Genomic DNA, 25,897 nt, shown 5'->3' with positions numbered 1-25,897 from the left:
GACATTGTGAGGAAGAAGTTTATTGAGGAGCGATACAGAGACACGGAAAATAACAACTGATGCAATTCCCCATTTTAACATTATGCCCTCTGCTAAACAATGCTATCTCACTACAACTGGAATCATTTCATTATTGGTCTTCAGCAGATTTAATTTTTTTTCAACTTCCCAATTCTCTTTCAACATTTAGCTTTGGCAATACAGAATTGTAATCCATGCCAGTAAGGCAGTCTAAATTAGAGAGAAGAGAGCATTTAGTGAATAGAGACACAGAGAACGATTAAAGCGCTAGGATCCTTGATGAGGTCTTTATAGTCCACATGAACAGTATCTCCTTATCATTTTATACACCAGAACACAGTTTAGGCCCACATACACAATAACAAACTGACAGAGAAGCACTTGAACATTGACAATACCACCTTAAGCTCTGACACAGATGCCGACTCACTGACTGGCTTGAGTGAGAGAAGAGGACATGAAAGAGGCTAGAAGGGTTGAAAAAAGAGAAAGAGTGCTAGTTTGTGATGTGCATGGAGTTGCATGTTTCAAACCTGAGAAAAAGGCTAAATGGAAACATGTAAATGCATGTTCTTTGTTCATTCAAGAAGGAACTTGTGTTTTGCCATGTTATTTGTTGAATTCTTTGAGTTCCATCTCATCAGTCAGCATCTGAATCTGAGCTTAAGGCTGCAAGGGTCACAACTTGACCATTGATACAGCACAGGTAGACACCTATGACAGGGTTAAATGCATTATTGAGGCTGTTTCCATATAGAGAATACTGAAGGTGCTCCTCAGCCTTGCTATGTGTGTATGACTGCTACTACAACACAGGAACAACTCACAAAAGTCCAACATGAAATTTACCCCCAAGGGTTTTATGATTCATCGTTAACAGCTTTGACCAAGAAAACAAATACAACTGAAACGCCAACAAACGTGCAGACGGACAATACATGCACACGTTTCCTCACACGCTCTCTTACAAACATAAACAGAATTACTCGCACGCAAACACGCACGCTCGTACACACACATACTAAGATACAACTTGTGTTCCTAAGAGAACATTAAGCTGATAATTAACACTTAATCTTAAACTCTGCACAGGGGGGCATTATACAATAAATTAATACAATACTAAATCAAACTCAGCCTACATATAGGCAAATTAGTCCCTCCCCTGTATACATACACACAAAACCCACACACGCACACACGCTACATACACGCACTCCCATGCAATAAAAGCAGCTTATGTGCCATGCTGCATTTTGGAATGAGTAGGGCAGTACGACTGCTGAGCGTATTTTATGTAGAAGCAGCAAGTGGGGGTAGTGGCTGATTTGGTGAGGGGTTTGTGGGGGGGGTTTTAAGAGGTTCCAGGGATTGATATTAGGTAGTGGATCTGCTAAGCAAACCTGGACCACAGGCGAGCAACAAGCACACATACACATACTGCACAAGACAAGTACCATACTGTACATAGATATATGGACATCTTCACCTGGCAGGAAATCGAGGGTCAAGGGGTCAAAGACGTCAGTGGCTGCACTAAGGAGAGACCAGGACAGCAGAGCCATGGCTAAGAGAGGAAGGATGAAGTGGATGGGGGAGGGAGATAAGTGTATGAGGAACCCGTTTAGATGGTTATGGTGGGGCTTGTCTTGTAGGAGATGGCGGGGGCCGCCGGCTTGGAAAAATGAGAAGAGAATAAGAATAAGACAAAAGAAGACAAGAAAAGAGAGGAAATTAGTCTAACATACATAAAGGAAAATGAATGTCCTCAAAGTACAAAACGGTAGAAACTGTCCCCCCCACACAGTCTGCTATATTGTTACACAGCTTAAGAGGGGAATCAGTGCTGATGATACATATGTCATCAGGGTCTGCCTGCTCAACTGTTGTGAGCTGGCTTGCTATAGAAAATAGATTACATTTGAAAAGAATGAACTCTTGATTTAGTGGAAGATATGGAGCAGCTGTTCACAGCAACTGAGATTTGAGCAGACTGAGCTGGCTAGCTTGAGAATGATAAATATTGGCAACTTAATGTTGGCAAATACTACCACATGTTCTTTAGTTTTTTAATACTATTGTTACATTTTCAATTATATGTAAAAACATATAATTTATTTCTGATAAATAATCCAAATACACAGCATCTTCCCAACAGGTCTGTTATGTGAAGGCTGCATTTACCTAGGGATGCTAGGAGGGGCCCTGTTAGGGCGGCTGGGAGCCTGAGGGCTATCAGCACTGTTATTGAAAGGCCCCAAGGGTCCTGGACGGTTCGGTGGTGGCGGGGCCCCTCGGGGAGCTGGGCGCTGGCCTGAAGACATCCTTCTAGGGGCAGTGGGGCTGGGTGGAGGAGACCTGTAGAAAGTAAAGTATATGGTATTGAATAAGGTTTAGGAAGTAAAGTTTTTTATTTAAAATGTTTACAGTATGCATGTAAATGATCAGTTCAATTCTAGTAACTTTACCTTCGACCACCACTGGATCCTCCCATCCAGGAGGTGTCAACAGGCGGAGGCATGGGGACAGTAATGGTGGACGTGGAGATATCACCGATGATGCCCAGGGCCTCCTTCAGGGCCTGGTGGGTTCTCAGCACCTCATCCCTCCTCTGGGCCTGCTCCTGGGACTCGTCCATCAGGGAGTTCTGGTCACCAGCAGAGTACAGCTGGGCCAACAGCTCTGCATTGATGAAGTCCTTCACCTATTGGCAGGAGGAGGTAGTGCATGATAATGAATCAGTGTGAAGAAGAAGACCTTCTAATGGCCATTTTTTTCACACAAGGGTTATCGTGTCACTGTTATCATAAATTGTAGTAGTATCTTTAGTTCAATACAGTAACAACAAAGGAAAGCTATCCTAACGGCATATATAAATGAACATCTGAGTAATCTTTTCTTACGTTGTTAATCATGAGATGCATTATGGTCTTGGGCATGAGGTCCCGAATGCACTTGTTGACAATAGCCATGTAGGAGTCCACCAAGTTACGGATGGTTTCTACTTTACGCTCCAGCTGAGGGTCCATGGAGAAGTTGTCTGTGGTGGTGGTGGTCTCACTCTCAACCTACAGAGAGACAAAGGAGAAAAGGATAAAGCGTGGCATGAGAAAAGAGGGGCCTACATTTACAAATATATTTTGGTGCATTGTATGAATCGATTTACATTATTTTCATAAACATTTTTCTGAAATAATGGCATATGAATGTTAGAAAATGTTTGTCATTTGCCAAATTAATTGGTAAATAATAACAAGTTAGGATCAGACAGCATAGGGAAACCTATTAAGTAAAAGTACCAGCTGAATGGAGAATGAAAGAGTGTGCTTACCGTAACGGTCTTCTCAGGATAGACCCCGGCACGTAGGAGAGAAGATTTCCAGCTGTCCACATCATCCTGAGAGTCACAGGCCAACTCCAGGGTGCGATTGTCCTTGTACACATTCCTAAACACAGGAGACAATGCATTCATGGAAGTCACCTAATATTTTACACCACTGTGTGTCAAAATAAACAAAAGTGGAGGATTCTTTTTAATAAAATAAACATTGAAATGATGTAACTAATCAATGCATGATGAATTACGTAGAGACATTTGGACAACGTTCCTCATAGTTACAAAAAGTGTTCAGCAAAATATATTAGTATTGACAGTGTGTGCTTCAATCCATGTGGGATATTTTGTTGTTTAACCTTTTTTTTTTTAGGTTTCTAGCCAAGAAGTCTGCCATAATGACCATAAACTTTTTCAGGGCGCCCTTTAACAATTACAGTCAGTTCAGGACTGATTGTAAAGATTTTACGCAGATTCACAATGTTATTGATTGGTTACAGTCCTGTCAGGGCAATCAGCTATTTGTTTCCCTACATTATTATCATCAAATTTCTATTACAACATCAAGACACCAAGAAAAGTCTCTTTTCTAATAAATCCCTGTGATAATTCTCTGTACAATGTCTGGTACATTAAAATGTTATTTTACACTAGAAATGTATTTTGTTACATAGTGCAGGATTCCTTAAAACAAAATATAAATGACAATCGTGACATCATAAACTGAGCTGTAGCTCTATTAGAAATAGTTCCAGTTTGTCCTTGCCTGCAATCATGCATATATACTGTACAAAACACATAATACAAAACATATTTCAGCCGCTGCACCAGCACACAGGCCATGAACTCTCTGACTCCATCCACTGCATGGGATTGCTTTCAGAAGTCTGGTTTTATCTGCAGCCCCATGTGCTGCAAATAAAAACAAGTGCAGATTAAAAATTTAAGATCTCACAGCTGACCTTGACTCCGTGTTGAAAATACAGAATATGTGCTTGCTGGACATGAAACTCTTCTCCACATCGCGGACCTTCAGGTTGTCCAGAGGGAGCATGTACTTCTTCTCTTTCTCCTGTGAATGGGGAAAACAGAAGGTATGGATCGTGAGCACTTCCATGACTGATGCAATTTGCCCTGTTGTTATGTAATGAAATGTTGTGCAAGGAACTTGACATAAACAAATTGTACAAGATTATGCTCGCAAGAGAAAGGTGAAATCAGGTTTTTAAAGAAGTAGAGAGGGGGTAAGCAAAGAGAAAGGGGGCGACGGGAGGGAGGAGGAATGGGGGAGAAATGAGAGTGGGAGGTAGGTGGGGGGTTGGAAGCAGAAAAAGAAAAGGGAGAAGGGGAGCACATGTGGAAGTCATTACAGTGTGGGTCAAGACACAGTCGTTCTTCACGGTGCGTCTTGCCGGTGAGAGCTGGTAGCTAAAGGCTGAGTAAACTCTCCAGCTGAAGTAAGGACAGGCAGATATATGTACGCACTGGAGGTCCAGAGAGCCCAAACACAATGTTCATCTTCTGAGGTAGAAGCTCAAGAACAGCTGTGACAGATTCAAAGAGGGCCTGTGACGGATGCTTAGGCTAAAGAAACTCTGCTCTTCATTTTTACACTCCATCCTAGCCCCCATCTTTCCTAACTCTCTCTGTCTTTTTTTTCTTTTATCCCTCCCCCTCTATATTTTTTCAATATTTTTTCTTTCCATTCCAGAGGGGCCCACTTCCTGCCGGATTTTTTTGAAGAAGGAGGGAGAGAGAGCCGAGGGAGAGAGATTAAATGACAGCCTGGCGTTAAAACTCAACATCTGGTAGTGCTTAGCAGCACACAGAGAACCAGGGAAGGAGGGAGAAGTTTAAGAGATGGAGGGTGAAGGAGGAGGAGAGACCAAGAAGAAGAAACACAAACGTGGATTTGTAAAAGATTTGCAGAAGAAAGCCCACTTCTGGTCTGAAGGTCCGGAACGTGGTGGTAGATGGTTGCAGGTAAGAATTAAAGAGGATGAGTAGAGAGGAAAACAGAGAAGACAAAAAAACTCTGCAGACTCTTCTGTGTTGTATTCCCCAAGGGGTCACTACAGACCATATATGGTCGCACGCGTCCCTCCCTCTTCCTCTCTCTTCCTCTCCCCTTCTCACTCACTCCCCCCCTCCGTCTCTCTCTTTCCCTCTTTTTTGTAATATCCCCTCCCTGAACGTGCAGCCAGTCTGTCCCAGTCGTCTGAGCGAATATGCCACGTCAAGGCTGGATACTCTTCATGGCCGGCATGACCAAAACGGACCGCGAGGGGACCTAGAACTCAAACGTCTACCAAAACAAATAAACACGGCAAGAGACGTGCACCAGAAAGCTGCAATCGTGGATGAGGCAAATCGCAGTTTTGAGGGGTTTTCGATAGACGGGATCCTTGCTGCCAAAATGGAGAGGGGCGAAGGGAGGGCACAGACGGCAGAGCGGCGAGCATCTGGAATGGCAGAAAACAGCACACAAGGCCTGGCTCTTAATTCCGGCTCCGTCCACCCAGTGTTCAGACTACCTGTTCATTGTCATACTGGTGTACAGTAGTCTGCACATTGGTTAGACTGGGCATGGACCCTCTTCTCTCAGTCTGTCTTTCTGTGTCACTCTCTCTGTCTCTCTGTTGGCATTTCAGGTCTCCAAGATGTGTGTTTTTTTTGCATCTGTTCCTTCCTTCTGGCTATTTTTAATCTATTTATAATCTGTATGTGATCTGTATGCATCTGTATTTTGTCCTAAGTGCATTCTAACACTCACCACTTCCTTTTCACTTCTTTTTGGAATAAACAAACCAATCACCAATTTTCAACACTAACTGCACATTTGGCAACTTGGTAGAAAAATCAAGGTGTAAACAAAATCAAGATTTGAGTCAGAATGATTGAAGATTTAAAGCCAAAACACAAAAAATAGGGAGCTCACATAATTTATAGCATGAATGTGTAATGTGTGCAGGCTGCTAGCCTAGTGCTCTGATGAAGATGTGGTCCACTGGAAGGAGGGGAGGAGGGAATGTGGCAGCAGAGCATCTAACACAGGCCAAAGGAACGAGAGCCAATCAATCAAGTGGAGTTTGAAAATACAGTCAGACACCTCCAGTGAAGTTATTTCAGTGGGTGGCCAAAATCGACTTGGAAGACTTAAGGCAAAGGACACCAATGTATACTAGATTTCTGGTGGTGTCAAATAACTGCAAAAAGCTGGTAGGAAAAGTGCTTTGCAGATGGTGTAAAAAGTACGTGAGCAAAAGTGTCATTGCACAAAGAATATATGTACACACAGGATGCTTGACATTTGAGAAGTCAGTTAAATTAGTTGTAGGCTATTTAGGTAAGCTCTTGCATGGTTTGTGGTGAAAGTGTAAAAAAGTCAAAGAGTGGACAACGTTTTCACCGCTGCATATGGAATATTACACCTTGTGTGGGGTCAAAATAGTGACTCAGTTTCATGAAGTGATAGCTGGTTAGGAAATTGAAGGTCAGAAACAGAAAGGGGGAGTTATTGATATTTAATAGAGGGATTTCTCTCCGCTGAAACATTGGAGCCTCATGTTTGGATTAAAAACTTGAGGATTTTCCTGCCAAGAATGTGAGCAGTTCCAAAGTAACTGCCAACCACACCAACAGAGGGAGGAGGGTGTGTGACTATGTGTATGTGCATCTGTGCGCGTGCATGTATATGTGACTATAGAAAGTTCACAAAGTGTAAAACAGAAATATACAAGGCAAAGCCACAGAGCCTATAATTTCCTATAATACCACACTAACGTATCAAATGACAATCTGTAGACCCAATGCTGTGTGGCCCATGTGCAGTCTGAGGGCTGAGTATGCTTTCAGATATTTTGGGTGTCTGTGAGTGAACATTTGGTTGGGATTGGGACTGTTCCAAATTTGCAAAGAAGAAGCAAATGCCTGAACTCCCAGTGGAAAGAGGTGGGGAGAGAAGAAAAAGGGAGAAAAGAGGGGAAACTCAGAGACAAAGGGAAAGATGAATGGAAAGAACGAGTGAATGACAGAACCATGGCTAAACTCCTCACATACGTAATTCATACAGTAAACTGCTCCATCAGGGTGGTGATCCACTCGCCAACAAAGGCTATACTTTCTCAAATAGGGAATTGGCCACAAAGTTAAGCTGACCTACATTAAAGTGGAACCACATATAAAAATCTAGTTTACAATCTAGGCTGGGCAGAACCCCGTTGTTTATCAGTTTGTCTTTTTGCACAAATACAAATTCTACTCTGTATTTCTCTTGGAACTGTACCCTGGCAAGAAACTAAGCAAGGTCTAGTAAACAAACAACAATGCAGCAGCAACAATTAACTGGCTGAAGGAGTTGCAGTGTGTCTGCCTATCTACACTTGCTGTGCAGAATATCCTCCAACCTGTACAGCAGGCACAGACAGGCAGATAGACATCAGCCCGCCAAATAAGCCAGAAGGACGGACCAAATGCTGCATCCTGTCAATGCGCAGTGGTGGGTGAAAAATGTGAGCTTTTCTTCTGAAAACCAGTGTTCCGTCATTCTGTTGTATTATCAATGATAATGGAAATAAAAACAATAAACTTCTGATTTAAAAAAAGAGCATTCACGAGTCATTTATCCACCAATTGTATATATTAAGTTAGTTGCTGGTTTCAGCTAAAGACATTAAGAGAAATTCCACAGTTCTCACATTTTCTCAACCATTTTCACACTCCGTCCCACCTAGGACACTTACAGCTGAAATATGGAAAATATGAAATATATATCTCTTTAGGTGCTAAATATTCCTTCTAAAGTAACTTTGTCTCTGTGCTATTTGGTGCTGAGGGTTTTCAAAGCTTTTTGGCCCAAAACGATCCTATAAAAGTGAACTAAACTGAACTAAAATAATATAGTTTTCTGGCCGGAAAAAAAACAAAACAATGAGCTGAAAGACACTACAACGGTCCATAAAGCTGAGGGAGAGCAGAATCTGGTGACAATTCTCTGTAGGTGTGTCATTAGGAGGGACCCCTTTCAGTCAGAGTCATTTGATCCACTGTTATAATAAAACATATTGATAATAGCTGCTTTAAACTCACCTCATCATCCTTGAACCAGGAGAGGCTCTCAGCAGTCAGCACAAACCAGTACTCCTTGGCTCCTCCCTTCATGATACTGATGTTGTTAATGGTCAACCAGCCTTTGCGAATGACCTAAGGGGAGGGTAAGGTCAGAAAGTCAGAAAGAGCTGTAATGTTGTAAAAAAAAAAAAGTGAGTAAATTAAAACCTTACACACAAAAAAAATAAGAAAACAAGAGGATGACAGGAGCTCTTCATCCATAATAATTTACTCCCCTCTAAATCAATCCGTAGAACATTGCTAAAGCTAGCACAAATTAATCTGTGAAAGTTATCAATGCATGAATTGCAATGAAATGTGTGTGAAGGTCAGGTTAGGTGTGTCATTGTGTCTTCGTGACTCACTCAGAGCCTAGCGTGTGACTGTGGGTCAGTGCAGTCTCTGTCAAAGAACTGTGTTCACAATGCCACAAGCAGGGGCCCGTGTTAGCGTGTTAAGTGACCATTGTGTTAAGTGCTTCGAGCACACAACAAAGCATGTGTGTGTCAACTGTGTTAGGTGCATTAACCCCACAAGCCCTACATAAACAGGCCTGTGGGCACAGTGCCAAGTGATTATTAGGTTAGATTACGGTCACTCTTGCACCGCCTAAGACTCACTAAGGAGGTTACCCAAATCATTACAAAGCCTTATTTATAGTCATATGCACAAATTACAGGGCTGGATACATGGCGGGATACAAATAGAAATCATTTTTCTAACACTTTTAGTCTTAGAGATGATACTTGAACTGCCAAACCAAATAAAATTTTAATTTCTATTTTCTATCTAGTTGGCAACCCCTTGTAGTCTGCGGACGTTGGTGGGTAGAGGGGGTGTTAGAAAGTAAATGGTTAGATAGTAAACTCTTACAATCAGGCCTGATGCGGGAGGAGAAGAGGCCTGCAACAGGAAGGAATGTGGGGGATTTAGAAAACCTTGTGGCACTGAAAAAATGGCAACTTTCTAGTGCAATTTGTGTTAAAGAAAATGCCTCTGCCCAACAGTAGCTTACACATCCAATTAGCCACCTGTCAGAGTGGAAAACGGGAAAATGACAGGTTCTAATGCAGCTGGAGAGCTGGAGAGCACCACACAATGGGCAGAAGTGTTACTGCAGGCACAAATGACATTGCACACCATAACCCACAATGAGCGATACTCACCAACAGACACCCATAACAGGGCAGCTGAGATTCTCACTAAGGGATGGGGATGAAATGCAAAGTGGCACCTTGATGACACAGGAGGGGTTCAAACAAAGGGAAATGTCTCAACAACAACACCAGTGATGATGGTGGCATAAAGTAATATAACCCAATGTGATTCTTTTACTGAGATAAAATCATAAAACCAAAGAAGCAAACAAACCACTGTACACAACTATAACTAGTGCTCCACTAAACATAATAAAGCATGCATGACAAATAATATAATAATATTCAAATGAAAAAAGGCTAAAATGTAACGTAAAATGTGATTTTTGATTTCAGCATCTCTCTTTTTGTTATTCCCTGCAGTAGCCATCCTGCTGCTGTGTGGGGGTGCTTGACCTTGTGCTCATGCTGTTTGCGTGTGACATACAAGATGTGACAAATGCTCACCTGATTTCCTGCTGAACTCTGGCTCTTATTAGTCTGACTGCTCCTCTGCTGTGCACTGCGGTGGAGAAACAACAAAACAGAGATGGCAGCAGAGACAAAATGATGGGGGAGAGAAGAGTGAATGTAGAGGAGAGAAGGACATGACAGGGGAGATTTTCTAAACATTTGTTTTCACCAGCCTGACATGTATAATCATAAATAATTTGTCATGGTGGAGCGGAACTAATAGACGAGTTTTTACTTAGCAAAGCCAATGAAGTCTTCGTGGTTAGTGTTGATGTAAGAGAGCTGGATGTCTATCAACAGCAGAACCTGTAACAACACAAACCATTTAACATGAAGTGAGTGTAACTCATTCTTAAAGGAATACAGTAGTTATACATTTTGTTATACATTTAGTTATACATTATACACCTTGTTTTCATGCCGAGAGTTATATGATTGAATTATAATTATAAGATTAATTCCTGTCCATACAGTAAATATGTAGCTGTGGCCAGCAGCCAGTTAGCTGATTAGCATAGAGACTGGGAGCAGTGGATATCAGCTAGCAAGTGTTGATGAGTGAGCTTTAGAGGTGCTGGTATTTGGATTTTGTTATCTTCGGACAGAACCAGGCTAGCTGTTTCCCCTAATTTTCAGTTTTTGTGCCAAGCAAACCAGCTGCTGGTGATAGCTTTCTATTTATTGTTCAGATGTGAGAGGGGCATTCATTTTCTTCAAATAAGCTTATTTCCCAAAATGTCAAAAATGTATTTAAGTTTTTACGTATTATATTTTATAAAGTATACAGAAATCTTAATAGTAATCAGTTTGGATAACTGATATCAAGCGGCAACCCTTCAGGGCTGTAAAATTAAGCCAATACGGAAGTGCCAAAAACTGCAGTATCATTGGCCACTTGCAGCTGGCTCCGAAAGCAAGTCAATCCTTATAGACCTGTGCATATATATATGCTTATGTTAAAGGTTCAGTGTGTAAGTTTTAGTGGCATCTAGTGGTGAGGGTTGCGAATTGCAACCACTGACTCCCGTTGCATTCACACACTCCTTGGATGGTCCCAGTCGAAATGTGGACACTACTACAAAGTTTTGTTTTTAGTATTATCAGAGCGTATAAACAACACGCAGAGATCTAGGTCACTCTACATGCACAGCACACTAACCGTTATAACCATATTACAAGTTACATGGTTGCAAAATATGTATATGCAATACGTGATTTTGCACGAATCAAAGTTCTGTATATAGTTCTGTACACTTTTTTATGTCCCATGTACACTTTATTTATCTTTTTGCAATAAAGATTTAAGGAGGAAAAAAAGATTCTGATTGTTTCGACACCACATGAACGCATTGCTCACCCCTCATTTTCCAAACGCGCAGGAGAAGCTACGGTGGCCAATGCCCTCTGTCGGCTAAATAATACGTGTGCTCTTCCATTTGTCCAAATTTCTCTTCTTTCCTTGTTTCTAATAAACCAGTCGACTACTACTAGTAACGTTACTTGTTGTTGTTTTTGTGACGAAATGTGCTCTACAGCACTGTTTGTCCGTTTCGGCTACTGTAGAGACATGGCGGCGCAACATGGCGACGACCTATGGTGTATGTAGATAGCAATGGCTCATTCTAAGGTAATATAAACATAACGGTTCATTGTGTCCATTGTGTTACAAACTAAACCTTTAAAATGCCTGGCTTTACAGCACAAATAAACATGTTTACACCCTGATACAAAAAGGATTTTGGTCTCTATAACTAATTTCCATGTTCATGACAACTATGCAGGGTGAATTTAAACGCACTGGTTTAAATTATATAAAGATTTAAAGTTACACTTAATTAGGGACATGGCCACTTTGAGTGAGAGGTGGGTGCTCTCAGGTGGCTAGCCACTAGGTGGTTTCAGCAACCAGGCTTCATTCAGCATGTCTCAGCTCCACTTCTGTGCCCATTTTTGGATTAGCCAGTCAAGCACTACCAAGATGGGACCTCCAGGAGCTGACCACAATGAGCTTGACAATTAGTCTATGATTGGCACCTTGTTTGTAATTCAATGACAGATATGGACAGAGATCTCTCTCTATATATAGAAAATGGTTGGCTTTGCATGCATATGTGTGTAAACATGTCACAGAGCCTTTAGTGTGAATGTCCATAATTGCGAACTAATGAGCGTTACCTGGTCTTTGGCCCGACTCTCTCTGTCTCGGATGTGAGAAGTTACAATTCTCTCAGTTTCCTCACGTAGCCTGGGAAAGCACTCCAGCTGAAAACACATCGCAATGCTTAAAACTAATTCCAAATAATAAGCAATGTGAAATAATGACTAATAAACAACAACCTTTTGTTAAAAACGGAATTTTTCAACAGTGAGCTCAGCTTTCATTTTTCTCTCTTTTAATAATTTCTCAATTGAACTTTCTTTCATTCATCCATCATCTTATCTCCCTGCTTATCTCCTCTCTTCTTCCCTTCAAACATCAGTTACCTTGTTGGAGCACTGGCGCACGGTGTTAATTAGCTCCTGGATGACCATGTCCACACACTTGACACAGGGCTCCTTCAGCTTTATGACCTGCTTCTTCACAATGGCCTCAAACGCCATGTCTGGGGTGAAAAGTCCGGTCCTAAAACCCACCAAGAGGAAGAGAAGAATGGTACAATTGTGCTGAGAACTAGTTTAATATAAGTAGTAATATTGATTTCAATTTGACATATATCAATGATTTTGATCTGTATTGTGGTTCTACCTGTAGCTACCCCAGACTGTATACTGTATGCAGTCAATAATAAAGGGATTTTGGAGGGAACTTAGGCTAAAATGTGATTTAAATGTCAGATTCTCTCTTGCTTGAGTGGCAATTTTTCTGCTAACCGCTGCTGAACCAATATAGAAACAAACTGAGAGGCTGGACTGAGCATAAAAATGAAAGAAAGAAAGACGACAAGCTCTTCTTTGTTCATAAATTCCTATCCAAACCATCTGAGTATTTTTTGGCTGTTGGAAAACCAAATTCAAAGATCTGTATTTTTTTAGTTGTTATGATGTTTTCCACATTAACATTAACATATTTGACTATCTTCAGGCTACATTTATTTATACATTTATAATGTTAACAGGTAGAAAGACGAGAGAAGCATCCTTGGTTAGAATCAAATATTTATATTAAATATATACTCAAATATTTGGTGGAATTTTGTGCCTTTTGCAAATGTGCAGGGGGTGTAGAAAAAAAGCATTATTTTTGCAATCTCATATTTTAGTTTGGTCGACAAATACCTACCTGATTCCGTGGATGTTCTTTATGGCATAACTGATCTCGCGACGCATCTCTTTCTCGTCACACTCCATCTGGGGGGAACAGAGAGGAGGAGTTTACACAGTGGATACAGAGAACAGTTGTAAAAGCTGTTGAGAGAAAGCATGACAGAGATTTAAAAAAAGTTTGTTCATTTTTATAATTGCTTTTATATTAATGTATACCGTCTACTACATAGCAGAACGGAGTTACAAACTCAATTTCACTCCACAACCTGTTGTATTGTGACAAATAAATCAACCTTGTACCTTGTATTATTAGACTACAAAAAGTGTAATTTAGTCTTATATTCAGCCTTTAATGGTCTTAAAATAATAAGAAATAAGTCATTATTTCAATTGTTCCATGTGCAGTTTTCTTTCAGGGATTTTCTAGAGATGAGAGTCACTATCTTAAAAAAAAAAAAAAGACAAAATAAGGGATAACTCTGTGGAATTTGGGAATTTTAGAAGTATAGTTTGAATTCTACAATTTAAAAAAATACACACATAGTGGAATTACAGTAGAGATTTAAAGCTTGTGTAGGCAACATTGGAGAAACAAGTCCACGGGCACACTGCACACAGGTAGCCACGTAGGTACGTAGGTAGGTAGACAGGCAGGAGAATTTCAACAAAAATGCTTGTGAAATAAATTTCCTACCCTGGCTCTTACCAAACAAATATTTATTCTGGAAAACCTACAGAAACTATAATCAACGTATAGTTAAAGTTGCATAAATAAAATGTGAACATGTTAACATAAAAAGTTTGTTCATATTTTTTTAGAGATTTTTCTTTCCATATCTGGTCATAATTTTCAGAGTTTCTCATGACCAATCATGGCTACGGACATAAGACAACTGCACTAATATCAAGAGAATTACTCCCGATGTTAGGAAAAAAGTATTTTATATTTTGTATTTTAAACAGGGCAAATCATTTCAGCCGATCATTTCACTTGTTTTTTTGTAGCGCCGTCTTCTTTTATGTATAACATATCACCTTGACCAGTTCAAAGGGGAAACGCTCATGGAAGATGCGGTTGATCTTTGCTCCACCAGACAGCTCCACTGTGTCCACCTGATCTCCTGAACCTTCGATCCTTTTCTCAAAGTCCACAGAGAACTGCTGCACCATCCTGAAACAACAGTGTAAAATATATAATAAATAAAAGACCGTTAATGACTTCTGACCTCTAAAATATAAGCTGATAAGCTATGGGCGCTATGGAAGAAGTTATTATTTTATTAGAGGTAAGACATTTTGCATGATACTTTGTAGATAATAAATCGGGTGTAAAGGCTCTTGTTGTGAGAAAATGGGGTACTGACTGCAACAGCTGCTTGGTTTTGCGGGATGGGTCATCAGGTCGGTATCCCCGGTATTCCTCAGCCTCCTTGTCCAGAGCCAACAGCTGGGACTGCAGCTTGCTGCGAAAAGCTGGCAGGGTATCCCGGATGTGGTTGGTCAATTGCTATAGAGACATAAAGCCAGCAAAATGAAACAAACAACAGTCACTTCAGAGCATCAATTACTAGATTATGGTATTGGTATTTTGGCTGTACAGAGCCATTTACCAATCAAGATCTCACTGTTAAGACATTTACACAATAACAATGCAGAGACTGTGTCTCTGTGTGGAATGCCTGCCTGAGTGAAATTATAAATTATTTGGAGCTGAACTAGAAAGAGCAAGTGCATTTTCCACCTGTGTATCACCCACACTGGTTTGTTGTTCAGTGGAAGCGGGGGGTGGGGGTGGGGGAGGTTGAACGCCCTCTCTTATTAATTATGTAAAGTGCCCTGTGCACCGCGAGTAAATCTATGATCACCTCGTTGAGCACTTTCTGCAGGCGTGGGGTGCCCATTTTATCAGCCATGTGCCTGTATGATGCGTGGGACAAGAAGAACTTCCTCTCAGCCTCCAAAGCCGCCTTGATATCTTTCTTGCCATCAATGTCCTTCTGACTGCGATTCACCACTCCAATGTAACCTGGGAGGGAATAAACAAGGACACAAATTGAGAGAAATAATGAATGGTAATCCCAGGAGACAAAGGCAGCAGTAGCACAAGCCAGATAAACAGAAAAACTAGCAGTGGAAGAGGGGGAAGGTAGAACAAAGACAGAGAAATTGGATACTGTGATAAAGAACACAGGGAGAGAATTTCACACCTCTTCGCAGCGGAAGCAACTTGTTCTCCAGTACATCTCGGGCATCTGTGCCCTCGTCCATTAAATCCAGTTTGGTGATTACTCCAATAGTCCTCAGACCTGGAAAGGGGGTCAAAAAGAGTGAGAAATAATGTAACTGAATTTTTATGCATGCTTTTTGGAAGTTTGAATGCACTATTTTGATAGTCAGTCTATTACTGGGTCACTAAAAAAGCAACATTTACTGACACCAGCTTCTTAAATTGAAGTATTTAGAGGGGTTTATCCTTTCTTTTATCAATGTAATTCAATATGTTGGGTTTGTCTGGGATGTCCATTTTGCCCAGTTCCTAATCCAGCTATGCAAACAGCTATTCCTTCTGTTTATACTTTAATCCTTCCCTACTTCTTTCTTCTACTGCACTCGTATTCTATTTCTGCCACTTCATCCTTTCCAAGCATCTTTAACTGTTTGCATCTGTTTGTCTCCCTGTTCCCTCCTGTATTCGTCCACCTCACTCTCCTTGTCTGATATCATTCATCCCTGCCACAAAGTAACTTCATCCTCCTCTTTCTGGCTAATTGATCCTCTCCTGTGTCCTTCTTCCTGTCTGAAGGTCAGACTCTTTGGGCATTAAATTAAGTTAATTCCTTTCTCCTTTCTTACCCTTCCTCATTATTACACTGCCAGTGTCTCTTTTTTCTTTAGCCTCACATCTCCTGTGTTTATTTAATTCTCTCTCTTTCAGATTTTCTTTTTCCTTCATCTCTTTACTCATTTATTTTTTCATGCCCTCCTTATCCTCCATTTTCCCTGTCTCTCGACCCCTCCCTGTAGGGAAATTCTGCTACATCTCTCCTACATCCCCCTTTACTCCCATTATCCTTTCCATGCCCCTTTCCTTACCCTGTGGATCAACATCCTTTGCCAGTTTAAGAGCGTCGGAATTGGCCAGGTCAGTGTTGGCCGGAGTGACGGCCAGGATCAAGCAGCTCTCTCTGGTGATGAATTGCATGATCATGTCCCTGATCTGTTGCTCGATGTCAACAGGCTGGTCTCCAACCGGCACCTTAGTGATTCCCGGCAGGTCGATGAGCGTGAGATTCAGCACTGCAGAGTCAGAGGAATGCAATAGATGAAGAAGTGGCCATACTTGTGTGACATTTCTGTGGCCTTGAATGAAATTCATGCAGTACTTTATATTAGAAAACTTTTTAACTCCGCCCAGCCTAAGCCGGGAAATGGACCCACTATCGTGTGGTCATTTGCAGACAGTTTGTGACTAGAGAGGTAACGTTACTGGTACTCTCTTCATGGATTTAGGGCAGGCTGTGAATTTTGGGCACACCAATCAAAACAACATTTCTCACTAAGTATGACTCAGTTCCCTTTGTTCGTACCAAAGAGCCGTTGAAAAGAATTGAATCGTTCACAACATCACCAGTAAGAATCACTAGGGAACTAGCCTTTCAACTGTCCATACTGTATGTATACCATATGTTTCACAGAGAGAAAAGATGTTTATTGTACATGATATCAGTCTAGCTATTAACTATCAGCTAGGTTATTCACTTCACTTCAAGTCTCTGATTTTTAAAGGACAGCATTCATTTTTACAGTACAAACTATCTAGGACATCAGTACAGCATCAGTATAGCAAATTGGAATATGCTGTTTTCAGTCATTTATCACCGAGCCTTAAAAGCACCTGTTTAGACACCTGCCTCCTTGTAACCCCTCAACAACAGTGAAATTCATTATTTCACTAGCAAAACCATATTCTTTGTTTCCAATGACACAGTTTTTAAAATCATCTTCTGCCAGCTATAGATAAAAAGAGCGAGAGTATAATGACTTACAGCTTGTCACAATCTCTTTTCATTTAAAAATATTATTATGTTCTAGTACTTGAGTGATAAGAAAACTGAGTTATGTCTTCGCACCGTGTGGGGAGTAAACCCGCAGGTTGATGGGGACAGGAGATATGCCTTTGTTGGCCCCCGTGACACGGTCCGTCTCGGCCTCGATTTCTTGGCGAACCTCATCAAAGTCTGTGAACTTCTTCCCTTTGCAATGGAGGAATTCAGCCCATTCTGAGAGGATGAAAATGAATAATATGAGATTAGTGGTGACTATGCTGAATGTGTACGGGAGGAAAATAATTCCTGTGCGAGAGGGAAAAAAGCCAGGGGGAAAAAAGCAGTAGCATTTAAAAAGCAGAGGGGGAGGCTTTATTTGTCTGTCTGTGTGTGTGTGTGTGTGTGTGTGTGTGTGTGTGTGTATGTGTCTGTGTGTGTGTGTGTGTGTGTGTGTGTGTGTGTGTGTGTGTGTTTGTGTGTGGGTGTGTGTGTGTGTGTGTGTGTGCGTCTGTGTGTGTGTGTTTGTGTGTGTGTCTGCATGCATGTGTGGGTGTGTAAATATGTGTGCCCACCTGCAGTGGCACTGATGAGCTGTAGAACTAGGGGCCTGCGGGTGACAATGCCAGATCCACGGGGCAGAAAGTCCCTGAGGAAAGACAGCCAATCAAAAGTCATTATTTCAAACCATAGCCAATGTAAACATTTATCAAAGAGTATAGGTATGGCTATAGGTCACTCATCTTATAAGATATAAGCCAGTTCAACACAGTCTGCATGGAATAGGGGCTATTTTAAAACAGAACTCCTGTAGCTTTCAGCTTCTGCTGCTGCAACAATGCAGGACAATCTGACCTGATAAACAACAGGTCAAAATCAAGAGCTGCACTGCTGACAAGGAGCTTTCTCATTTAAAAAACGATGACTTCATCATTTCCTGGATTCCACACCAACTCATTTTGTGTGTGTGTGTGTGTGTGTGTGTGTGTGTGTGTGTGTGTGTGTGTGTGTGTGCACCCGAGAGCATTGCACACACCTGACAGCCATCACAACTACCTCCTAAGCTAAAGGTCTGTTTCAAGAAACCTTATTAACACATATTGACCCCCGGATCTCCCTCAAGTGGGATGAGTTAAAAAAGCCTAGCGCACTACTTGTCCATTCAGCGCTGTGCAAAGCCAGTTCTGGACAGACGGACCATTACTCAGCATCACGACTCTCATTGAGGGTTGGAATAGGACAGAATCAATGCATCCATCTGGAACTGTACACATGTATGTAAGAACTGCACAAGAAATTAACAATTTGGTCACACTGAAGACAATTTAGCTGATGGCATGTGACTGTGTGTTTTGTAAAACGGCAGTTAAAGAGGTACTTCCACAAAGCTGGGGGACAGATTGAAAAAGAGTGGTCAATATTGAAGCAGCAGAGGCCGAGACGTTACGACTTTTAGTCTCTACCATGGGTCAAACTATATACACTGGATCCTACATTTCCCATAATGAAACTCAATAGCATATTTCAATAAACCATCCTTGCTTTCATCTTTAAAACTCAATACCCCTCAGTTTATAACACATATTTTCTGTCAAATATTGGGAGTCTAAAGCCTAACTAAAAAGTAAGTTACCCTGATGTCATCAGATTCATAAAGCTGGGTAATGTTGGAGAAACTAGCAGAGTGCAGTGCATGGGCAGAGTGTGCACAGGTAGGCAGGTAGGCCAGCTAATGAAATGATTGGCCTTATTATATTTCAATCCAACGAATGCCACAGACACTGGATTTTTGTGTCAGAGCATTTGATTTATTGATTGTTGTCGGGACATAAAGAGAATTTAACAACGAAAAAAGCTTCTGAATTCTTATAAATTGCCTAGCTTTAACGTCAGTGTTTTTCTTTTGTTTCCCTGTGTTTCCCTTTTTCCCCATGCTTTCTGTTTTCCACTCTCCATCTCTCTGTGTGGTGGGCATGGTACTGCTCTCTCTCTCTCTACTGGCTCCTGACTCATCGTTCATTCTACGCACCGGCTTCAAGCCACACACCTGCAATCCATCCACTGATCAAAGCTGAAGCATATATACCCTGGTCCTTCTTCCACTCATTCCCAGATGGTGGTAGTTCACATCCCCGGCTCCTTGTATTGTGCGTTCATGTGTTTCTGCTGTCTTGTGTTTTTTAACATTGTTCCCTTTGTGATCAGAATCAGTCTCTGCCTGCCTGCCTGCTTACCAGCAGCAGCCACACTGCCACGCTCACCTCCAGCTTTTGACTCTGCTTATCTCACATACGACCAAGGCTTCCCTCATTCCCCTTGGTCTCTGTCACCTGGCTCCCTATTCCTCTACCTCATGCAATCCCAAGAAGTCTGGTCAATTAAGCATTCTTTTCTTTAATCCGGTTCCTGTGTGTTACACAGACGTTAGAAACTCCATCCAGAGCCACAGAAGACATAATGCAGCTATAGGTGTCACATGCCGAGCAGTGCTCTCCATGACAAATAAGCTGACCTTTATGTAGGCCTGTAATATCAGTGGAGTGACCTTTAATAATATAATATATCAACTGGCGCAAACACTGGGTGGCAAAATAAATGCTACAATAAATTAATCAATATAAAGTACATTTTTCATAAAATCCTGAGATTAAGCGATTAACGAGCACTATAACTAGTCCTCAATTAAAGGGTCCTCTCTTTAAATGCAGGGGTATTCAACAGAATGGTACCATATTATTGAGCAGAAAATTAGATTTTTGCAGTAGACATCCCATTGTAACTAGGGGGCAGTCGTTGGGGACGCAGACTACACTTCTGTTTCTGATTAATTGGTGGTGATGGTACAGTGGATAAGACACATGCCTTTGGTGTGAGAGATACGGGTTCAAATCCATTGTGAGGCACCAATGTGTCCCTGAGCAAGACGCTTAACCCCTAGTTGCTCCAGAGTCATACGACCTCTGACATATATAGCAATTGTAAATTGCTTTGGACAAAAGCGTCAACTAAATGTAAATAAATGCTGCAATTGTTGTTAACAACAGAATCACATTCCTGCTTGATCCTTATCCTGAAAAAAAGATCACTTCAAGCGCAGCAGCTCATAATTTATTTGTTGAGTGACCAAAATCCAGGGCGAGATGATGAATATTCATATGTGTTTTCATGAGTGGGAGCTGACACTGTTCCATGTACAGAATGTATAGAATGATGATTTAAAAATGAAAATGGGTACATGCAGCAATGTATCTCTGAACATGAGGCTGTCCTTTTCACATAGGGTCAACAGCATATTAATGCCATGGGAAGGGTGCTTGGAAACTGAAAAGGCGGTGGATATTTCTGTGAAGGAGCCTGTCTGCAGTTGGTACTGATGGACTGAAATCCCCAAGCTACTGCTGTAACCCAAATACTGCCATTCTCCTCTGTTAGTAGCCACAAGACAGCTGTTGTGTGTTTAAAAAATATATACTGCACAGATCATAACTGAAGGCCTCATCTCATCACAAGCAGTGACTTAAAGCTGGGGAGAGATGGTTTGAACTCGGCACAGAGAGATTGGCCCCATAGGCTTCTTATGTCATCCTCAAGGTTAACGGGAGCAGGGATTATCCTATTTCTGGTGGTCAATTTTACCTGCCTACAAAGTTCTCCAGCACGGAGCTCTTTCCTGCGCTCTGACCGCCAACCACTGCGATTTGCGGCAGGTCCAGGTTGCAGGCCTGACCGATGGAGCTGAAGGCATCCTGCAGCCTGTTGACCAGCGGGATCAGTTCCTCCATGCCACGGTTTCCCATGGTGCCTTTAGACGGAGGGACTCGGGATCAGCAGAATGGAGAGAGAGAGAGAGAGAGAGAGAGAGAGAGAGAGAGAGAGAGAGAGAGAGGAGGGGGGATGTGGCGCTACTATATTAGTCCAGGATAACGCGGTGCTTGTTGATGTAGTGAAGTCATCTAGCCGCGCATTGCCCCGAGCCAAGCGAGGGTCGGACCGACTGTGGAAGCAGAGGAGAGGGTGGGGGGCGGTGATGGGGGGGTAGAGAGGTGCAGAAAAGAGAGATATTAACAGACAGGGACAGACAATTGCGCAGTTGCTTACCACAACCACCATAACATCTCTCTCTCTTTCTCTCCCTCTCTTGCACACACATACAAACACAAACACACACACAGGCTACACAGCGAGCAACACGAAGCCTATGGTTTCAAGGGCATTTGGTGAGTGGCGCTCCATAGGCTCCATATAGTAACATTGAACAAACCATAAAGCACACACGAATCATGCTGAATAAAGGCAAAACAAGGCATCGCTCGCTGCATGCAGATACACGTTGATATGTGCAACAGAAAAGAGTGTCCGCAGAAAACACATCACAGTGATAAATTAATAACACATTTTACTACTGTACTGTTGTGAGCCTACCCCGCCTCAGGATTCCCTCGGTGTTTTCGGTGTCCGATGGTCCCGGTCGCTGTCCAGTGCTGAAACGACGCGCAGATCAGGCAGCAAAGACAAGCGACAAGACCCTGGACGATTATACAAGCACCACCTGCTATGGCGGTGCATCGGCTTTATCTCAAATTCCTGTGCATTAATTGTGTTCGCCTGTGGGTTTCGTTACGGTCGGCTGAATGTCAGAGTGGTCTCATCCCGAACACAAATTCGATGACAGATTAATCATTTTTTCGCCCTCTCCTCGTTCCACGGTGTAATTGCGAAGCTGCGCCTCGTTCCTACACCATATCGACGCGACGGAGGACCAATGAAAACCGCGGGATTGGAGAGGAAGGCAGAGAAACGCGGCGTCCCATTGGCTGGACAGGTACAGGTTAGGCCTACCTGAGCCCGCCCCCTGTTTACATCCGTGCCATTTCTGCCGTTGTGAGTCATGCGGCACGGCTGCGCATCGCTGCAAGAGAAGAGGTGGTTGCGCTCCTTCAGATCCCTGCAGTAGGAGCAGAAACCAGCTGTCGTAAATTACATAGCTACACTACATGGTACAGGCCATGGCAGTCATTGTATGTCGCCTTTGCTTTGTGCATGTTAAAACACTGCGGTGATGAGCAGCATAGACTACTTTATGCCAATGACATTGACATTATCGGTCCACGTTTAAAAACATAAAGGGTTTGCTTTAACTGGACAAAAAAAAAGGGTGATGGTTGGTCCCAGATTGTCGCTGCAGGCAGACGCTGGTGGAGGCGGTCATGCGGAAAGGACACTGCCATTCCGCCTTAACTTCTCGCAGGACAACTTATGTGCAAGATAACAACTGTCTCTCCTCCACTGGACATGAACGTCGCATATCATCAAATGATCAATTAGGAGAGGTCTAATTTACTCTCCAAGCATCTCTGCTAAGAGGTTTTAAAGGAGGTCTGATGCATCGAGGACATAACAGGCACGGCTCAGTGCGGCCCTCTCCATCTGCCTGTTACAGTAGAATCTTATCGATTGAATCAGTATTTGCCCTTTTCATTCTGGCCAGGCCTCTGAAGATAGGTCTAGTTGGCACATCATGTTGCAGTAAACTGGGATATCACTAGGTGGCAGTAACGACATAACCTCTGCGGCTCTGTGTTTGGGCCCAGATGATATGTGCCATTATTTAAGGACAAACATGCATTTCGGGTATGACACCAGAGCTGAATCATTACAAAACATAACATACTTTTAAGTTTAAAAAAAGTCACAATCATTAGGGAAAAATCAAGTAGCTCGACCTATGTAAATTCTGCTCAGAAGTGTCTGGTGGTCTTTGTATTTCTGCTGTTTTTAGAAAACAGGAGTGGAAGTAATTGAATCTGTTGTTAGGATATTATGAAGAGTTATATTGACATAAAAACTGTCTGACTGGACCACTGTGGTTTATCTCTGGCTCAACCCCTGTGACCTTACCTGGCTGCGAAAGGATGTGTGAGCAGTAGTATCTAGTAACATCAACATCAATCCAACACCTCTCTCTTTCTCAGTCTTTGAACCATCCCTTTCATCTCTTGCCAAAGATCCCGTTTCCTGAGGTATGCGGTGACAGGAGAGTTGGTCTCCAGGTCGGTATTTAAGGCTTAAAAATATAGGTGGGCCTGTTTTTAGACCTACAGCAGGGACGCCATTTAAAACGAGGCCCTGGAAGATTCACGGGCCTCCAAGCTGGACAGGATCCCCAGGTCATTCCAGTAATTATTATTATTTATTGTGTCTAAAGTGTTGCTGAGACATTTTCAGGGGGGTAAATATTCCAGGGATGCCCCTGCCACCTGGACATCTACCTGAAAGTATCTGCATTCAAGCAGTTATTTACATTTGATACAGAGAAGGCTCACTCTAGTTTGGTAGCTTACAGAAGTACAGATAATATAACAGAATAGTAGAATGGCATTGCATCCTATGTTATATACAGAAAATATAGAAATAATGCACTACACGTAATACAGTAAATAAAGCAATACAATTTTGTATCATATTGGTATTATATTATCTAATAATTTGGTCCAGATAATATATCTATTATGTAAAACACCACAACATAGTGGTGGTGGTGGAAGAAGTATTCAAATGTTTTACTTAAGTAAATGTATCAATACAAGAATGTGAAAATACTCCATTACATCCATAAGTATTGCATTGAAAATCTTACTAACTGTAAAAATACAGAAGTATTTTCAGAGAAAAGTACTTAAAGTATCAAAAATAAAGGTACTTGTTATGCAGCAAAATGGTCCGTTTCAGTGTTATTCAGTGCATTACTGTATAAGCAGCATTTTAATGAATATGTGGGTCATCTGGTCGAGGTACAACTAATTACTATAAAACAACTTTTGACTGTTGGATAGTTTAATCTGTAACAATGCATCATATTCTATGAGGAGATACTTTAGAAGACAAGTACTTCAAAAATGTTTTTAAGTACAGTACGGGGGAACATGTGTACGTGTGCATAGTTACTTTCCACCAGTACACCACTACTAGCATTACAGTCTGTTTTTAATATTTTCTAATGTTTCAATTGCTTCCCAATGGCATGTAGTAGAGTTTAAGTCCATACCATGATGTTTGAGAGTGTGTGTGTGTGTGTGTGTGTGTGCATTTGTTGGTCAATGTACAGTATGTGTGTTTTCACTAAGAGACAGATGGTGGAGTGCTGATGGAAAACAAGTTATTGGCTTCAGGTCAAAGGGTGGAGAGTAATTAACATGTTGGTCTCCATGCGCCATCCATCATCGCCCTGAATCATCCATTACCCAAGCTTCATCGCAGCACTGGGTTTGGACAGGATGGCGCTGTCCACTCACCATGTTTGAGCCCACTAAATGACCTTACTGTGTCCGGTCCACACCCAACTGGTCAAGGCAGATGGCTGCCCACCCGTCTCAAGGTTTCCAACTGCTAAAAGGTTCCCTTTGTCACCAAGTTCTTGCTCGTGGTGGGAATGTTGAAATGAGATAACTTCTGTTATGAATTGGTGCTATATTAATAAAAACATTAATTGAATTCAATATTGCAAGTTTTTTCTTTTCTGCAGAGCCCAAGACAAAGTCACAGACAGTCCTGCAGGTGCAGCAGTTGAATTTGATACAGCCTTAGATTTTATGAGTTGAACAGAGAGGACCCAAACGCCTGACTTACACCACAGTGGAAAGGCCCTCTTGTTAAACTGTCACCAACAGGGGGGAAACAGTGGCCCCATTACGTAACACACACCTTTAAACAGCCGGGTCATATATTGCACAACACACACAGACGGAGCAAGAGAGCAATTTACTCAAATTGTTGAATGTGCGTATTAGAACCAGTGGAATCCTGTAAACCCATACTTATAAAAACAACATGCCTGGAGGGTGATGCTCTAAAAGATATTACTGGAATTATAAAGAGCAGGGATTCAATTATTTTTATGCTATGTATTTAGATGACATAAGCAGAAGCAGACAGAGACACAAATATTAGATGTGGACAATTTTAAGGGTAAAACTCAGAGAGCATAGATACAGACGTGCTCAAATTTGTTGGTACCCTTACAGCTCATTGAAATAATGCTTCGTTCCTCCTGAGAAGTGATGAAATTAAAAGCTATTTTATCATGTATACTTGCATGCCTTTGGTATGTCATAGAATAAAGCAAAGAAGCTGTGAAAAGAAATGAATTATTGCTTATTCTACAAAGATATTCTAAAATGGCCTGGACACATTTGTTGGTACCCCTTAGAAAAGATAATAAATAATTGGATTATAGTGATATTTCAAACTAATTAGTTTCTACACATGTCTCCAATCTTGTAATCAGTCATTCAGCCTATTTAAATGGAGAAAAGTAGTCACTGTGCTGTTTGGTATCATTGTGTGCACCACACTGAACATGGACCAGAGAAAGCAAAGGAGAGAGTTGTCTGAGGAGATCAGAAAGAAAATAATAGACAAGCATGGTAAAGGTAAAGGCTACAAGACCATCTCCAAGCAGCTTGATGTTCCTGTGACAACAGTTGCAAATATTATTAAGAAGTTTAAGGTCCATGGAA

General features: G+C 41.7%; 1 protein-coding gene and 1 long non-coding RNA gene across 2 annotated transcripts; one reads left to right on the top strand and one right to left on the bottom strand.

Moving 5' to 3' along the window:
* Positions 1-21,178, bottom strand: dnm3b (dynamin 3b). The gene is made up of 20 exons (XM_046052662.1): positions 21,018-21,178; positions 17,957-18,030; positions 17,469-17,618; positions 16,432-16,635; positions 15,546-15,644; positions 15,204-15,364; positions 14,703-14,845; positions 14,374-14,509; positions 13,355-13,422; positions 12,559-12,697; positions 12,250-12,336; positions 10,310-10,380; positions 10,069-10,123; positions 8,444-8,557; positions 4,318-4,427; positions 3,353-3,467; positions 2,925-3,089; positions 2,490-2,725; positions 2,206-2,379; positions 1-1,696 (listed from the first exon to the last, which is right to left on the bottom strand). The coding sequence occupies exons 1-20, from the start codon at positions 21,176-21,178 to the stop codon at positions 1,654-1,656; spliced, it is 2,505 nt and encodes an 834-aa protein (XP_045908618.1). The 3' UTR covers positions 1-1,653.
* LOC123972908 lies at positions 13,907-14,556 on the top strand. Its single transcript, XR_006825501.1, has 2 exons — positions 13,907-13,976; positions 14,344-14,556. It is a non-coding gene; the product is annotated as an uncharacterized LOC123972908 (long non-coding RNA).
* Positions 21,179-25,897: the final 4,719 nt, after the last annotated feature.

Source organism: Micropterus dolomieu, linkage group LG06 (genome assembly GCF_021292245.1).
Source record: "Micropterus dolomieu isolate WLL.071019.BEF.003 ecotype Adirondacks linkage group LG06, ASM2129224v1, whole genome shotgun sequence".
Taxonomy (NCBI): Eukaryota; Metazoa; Chordata; class Actinopteri; order Centrarchiformes; family Centrarchidae; genus Micropterus; species Micropterus dolomieu.
The sequence above is the reverse complement of the archived record's forward strand: the minus strand, read 5'-3'. Positions and strand labels throughout refer to the sequence as shown.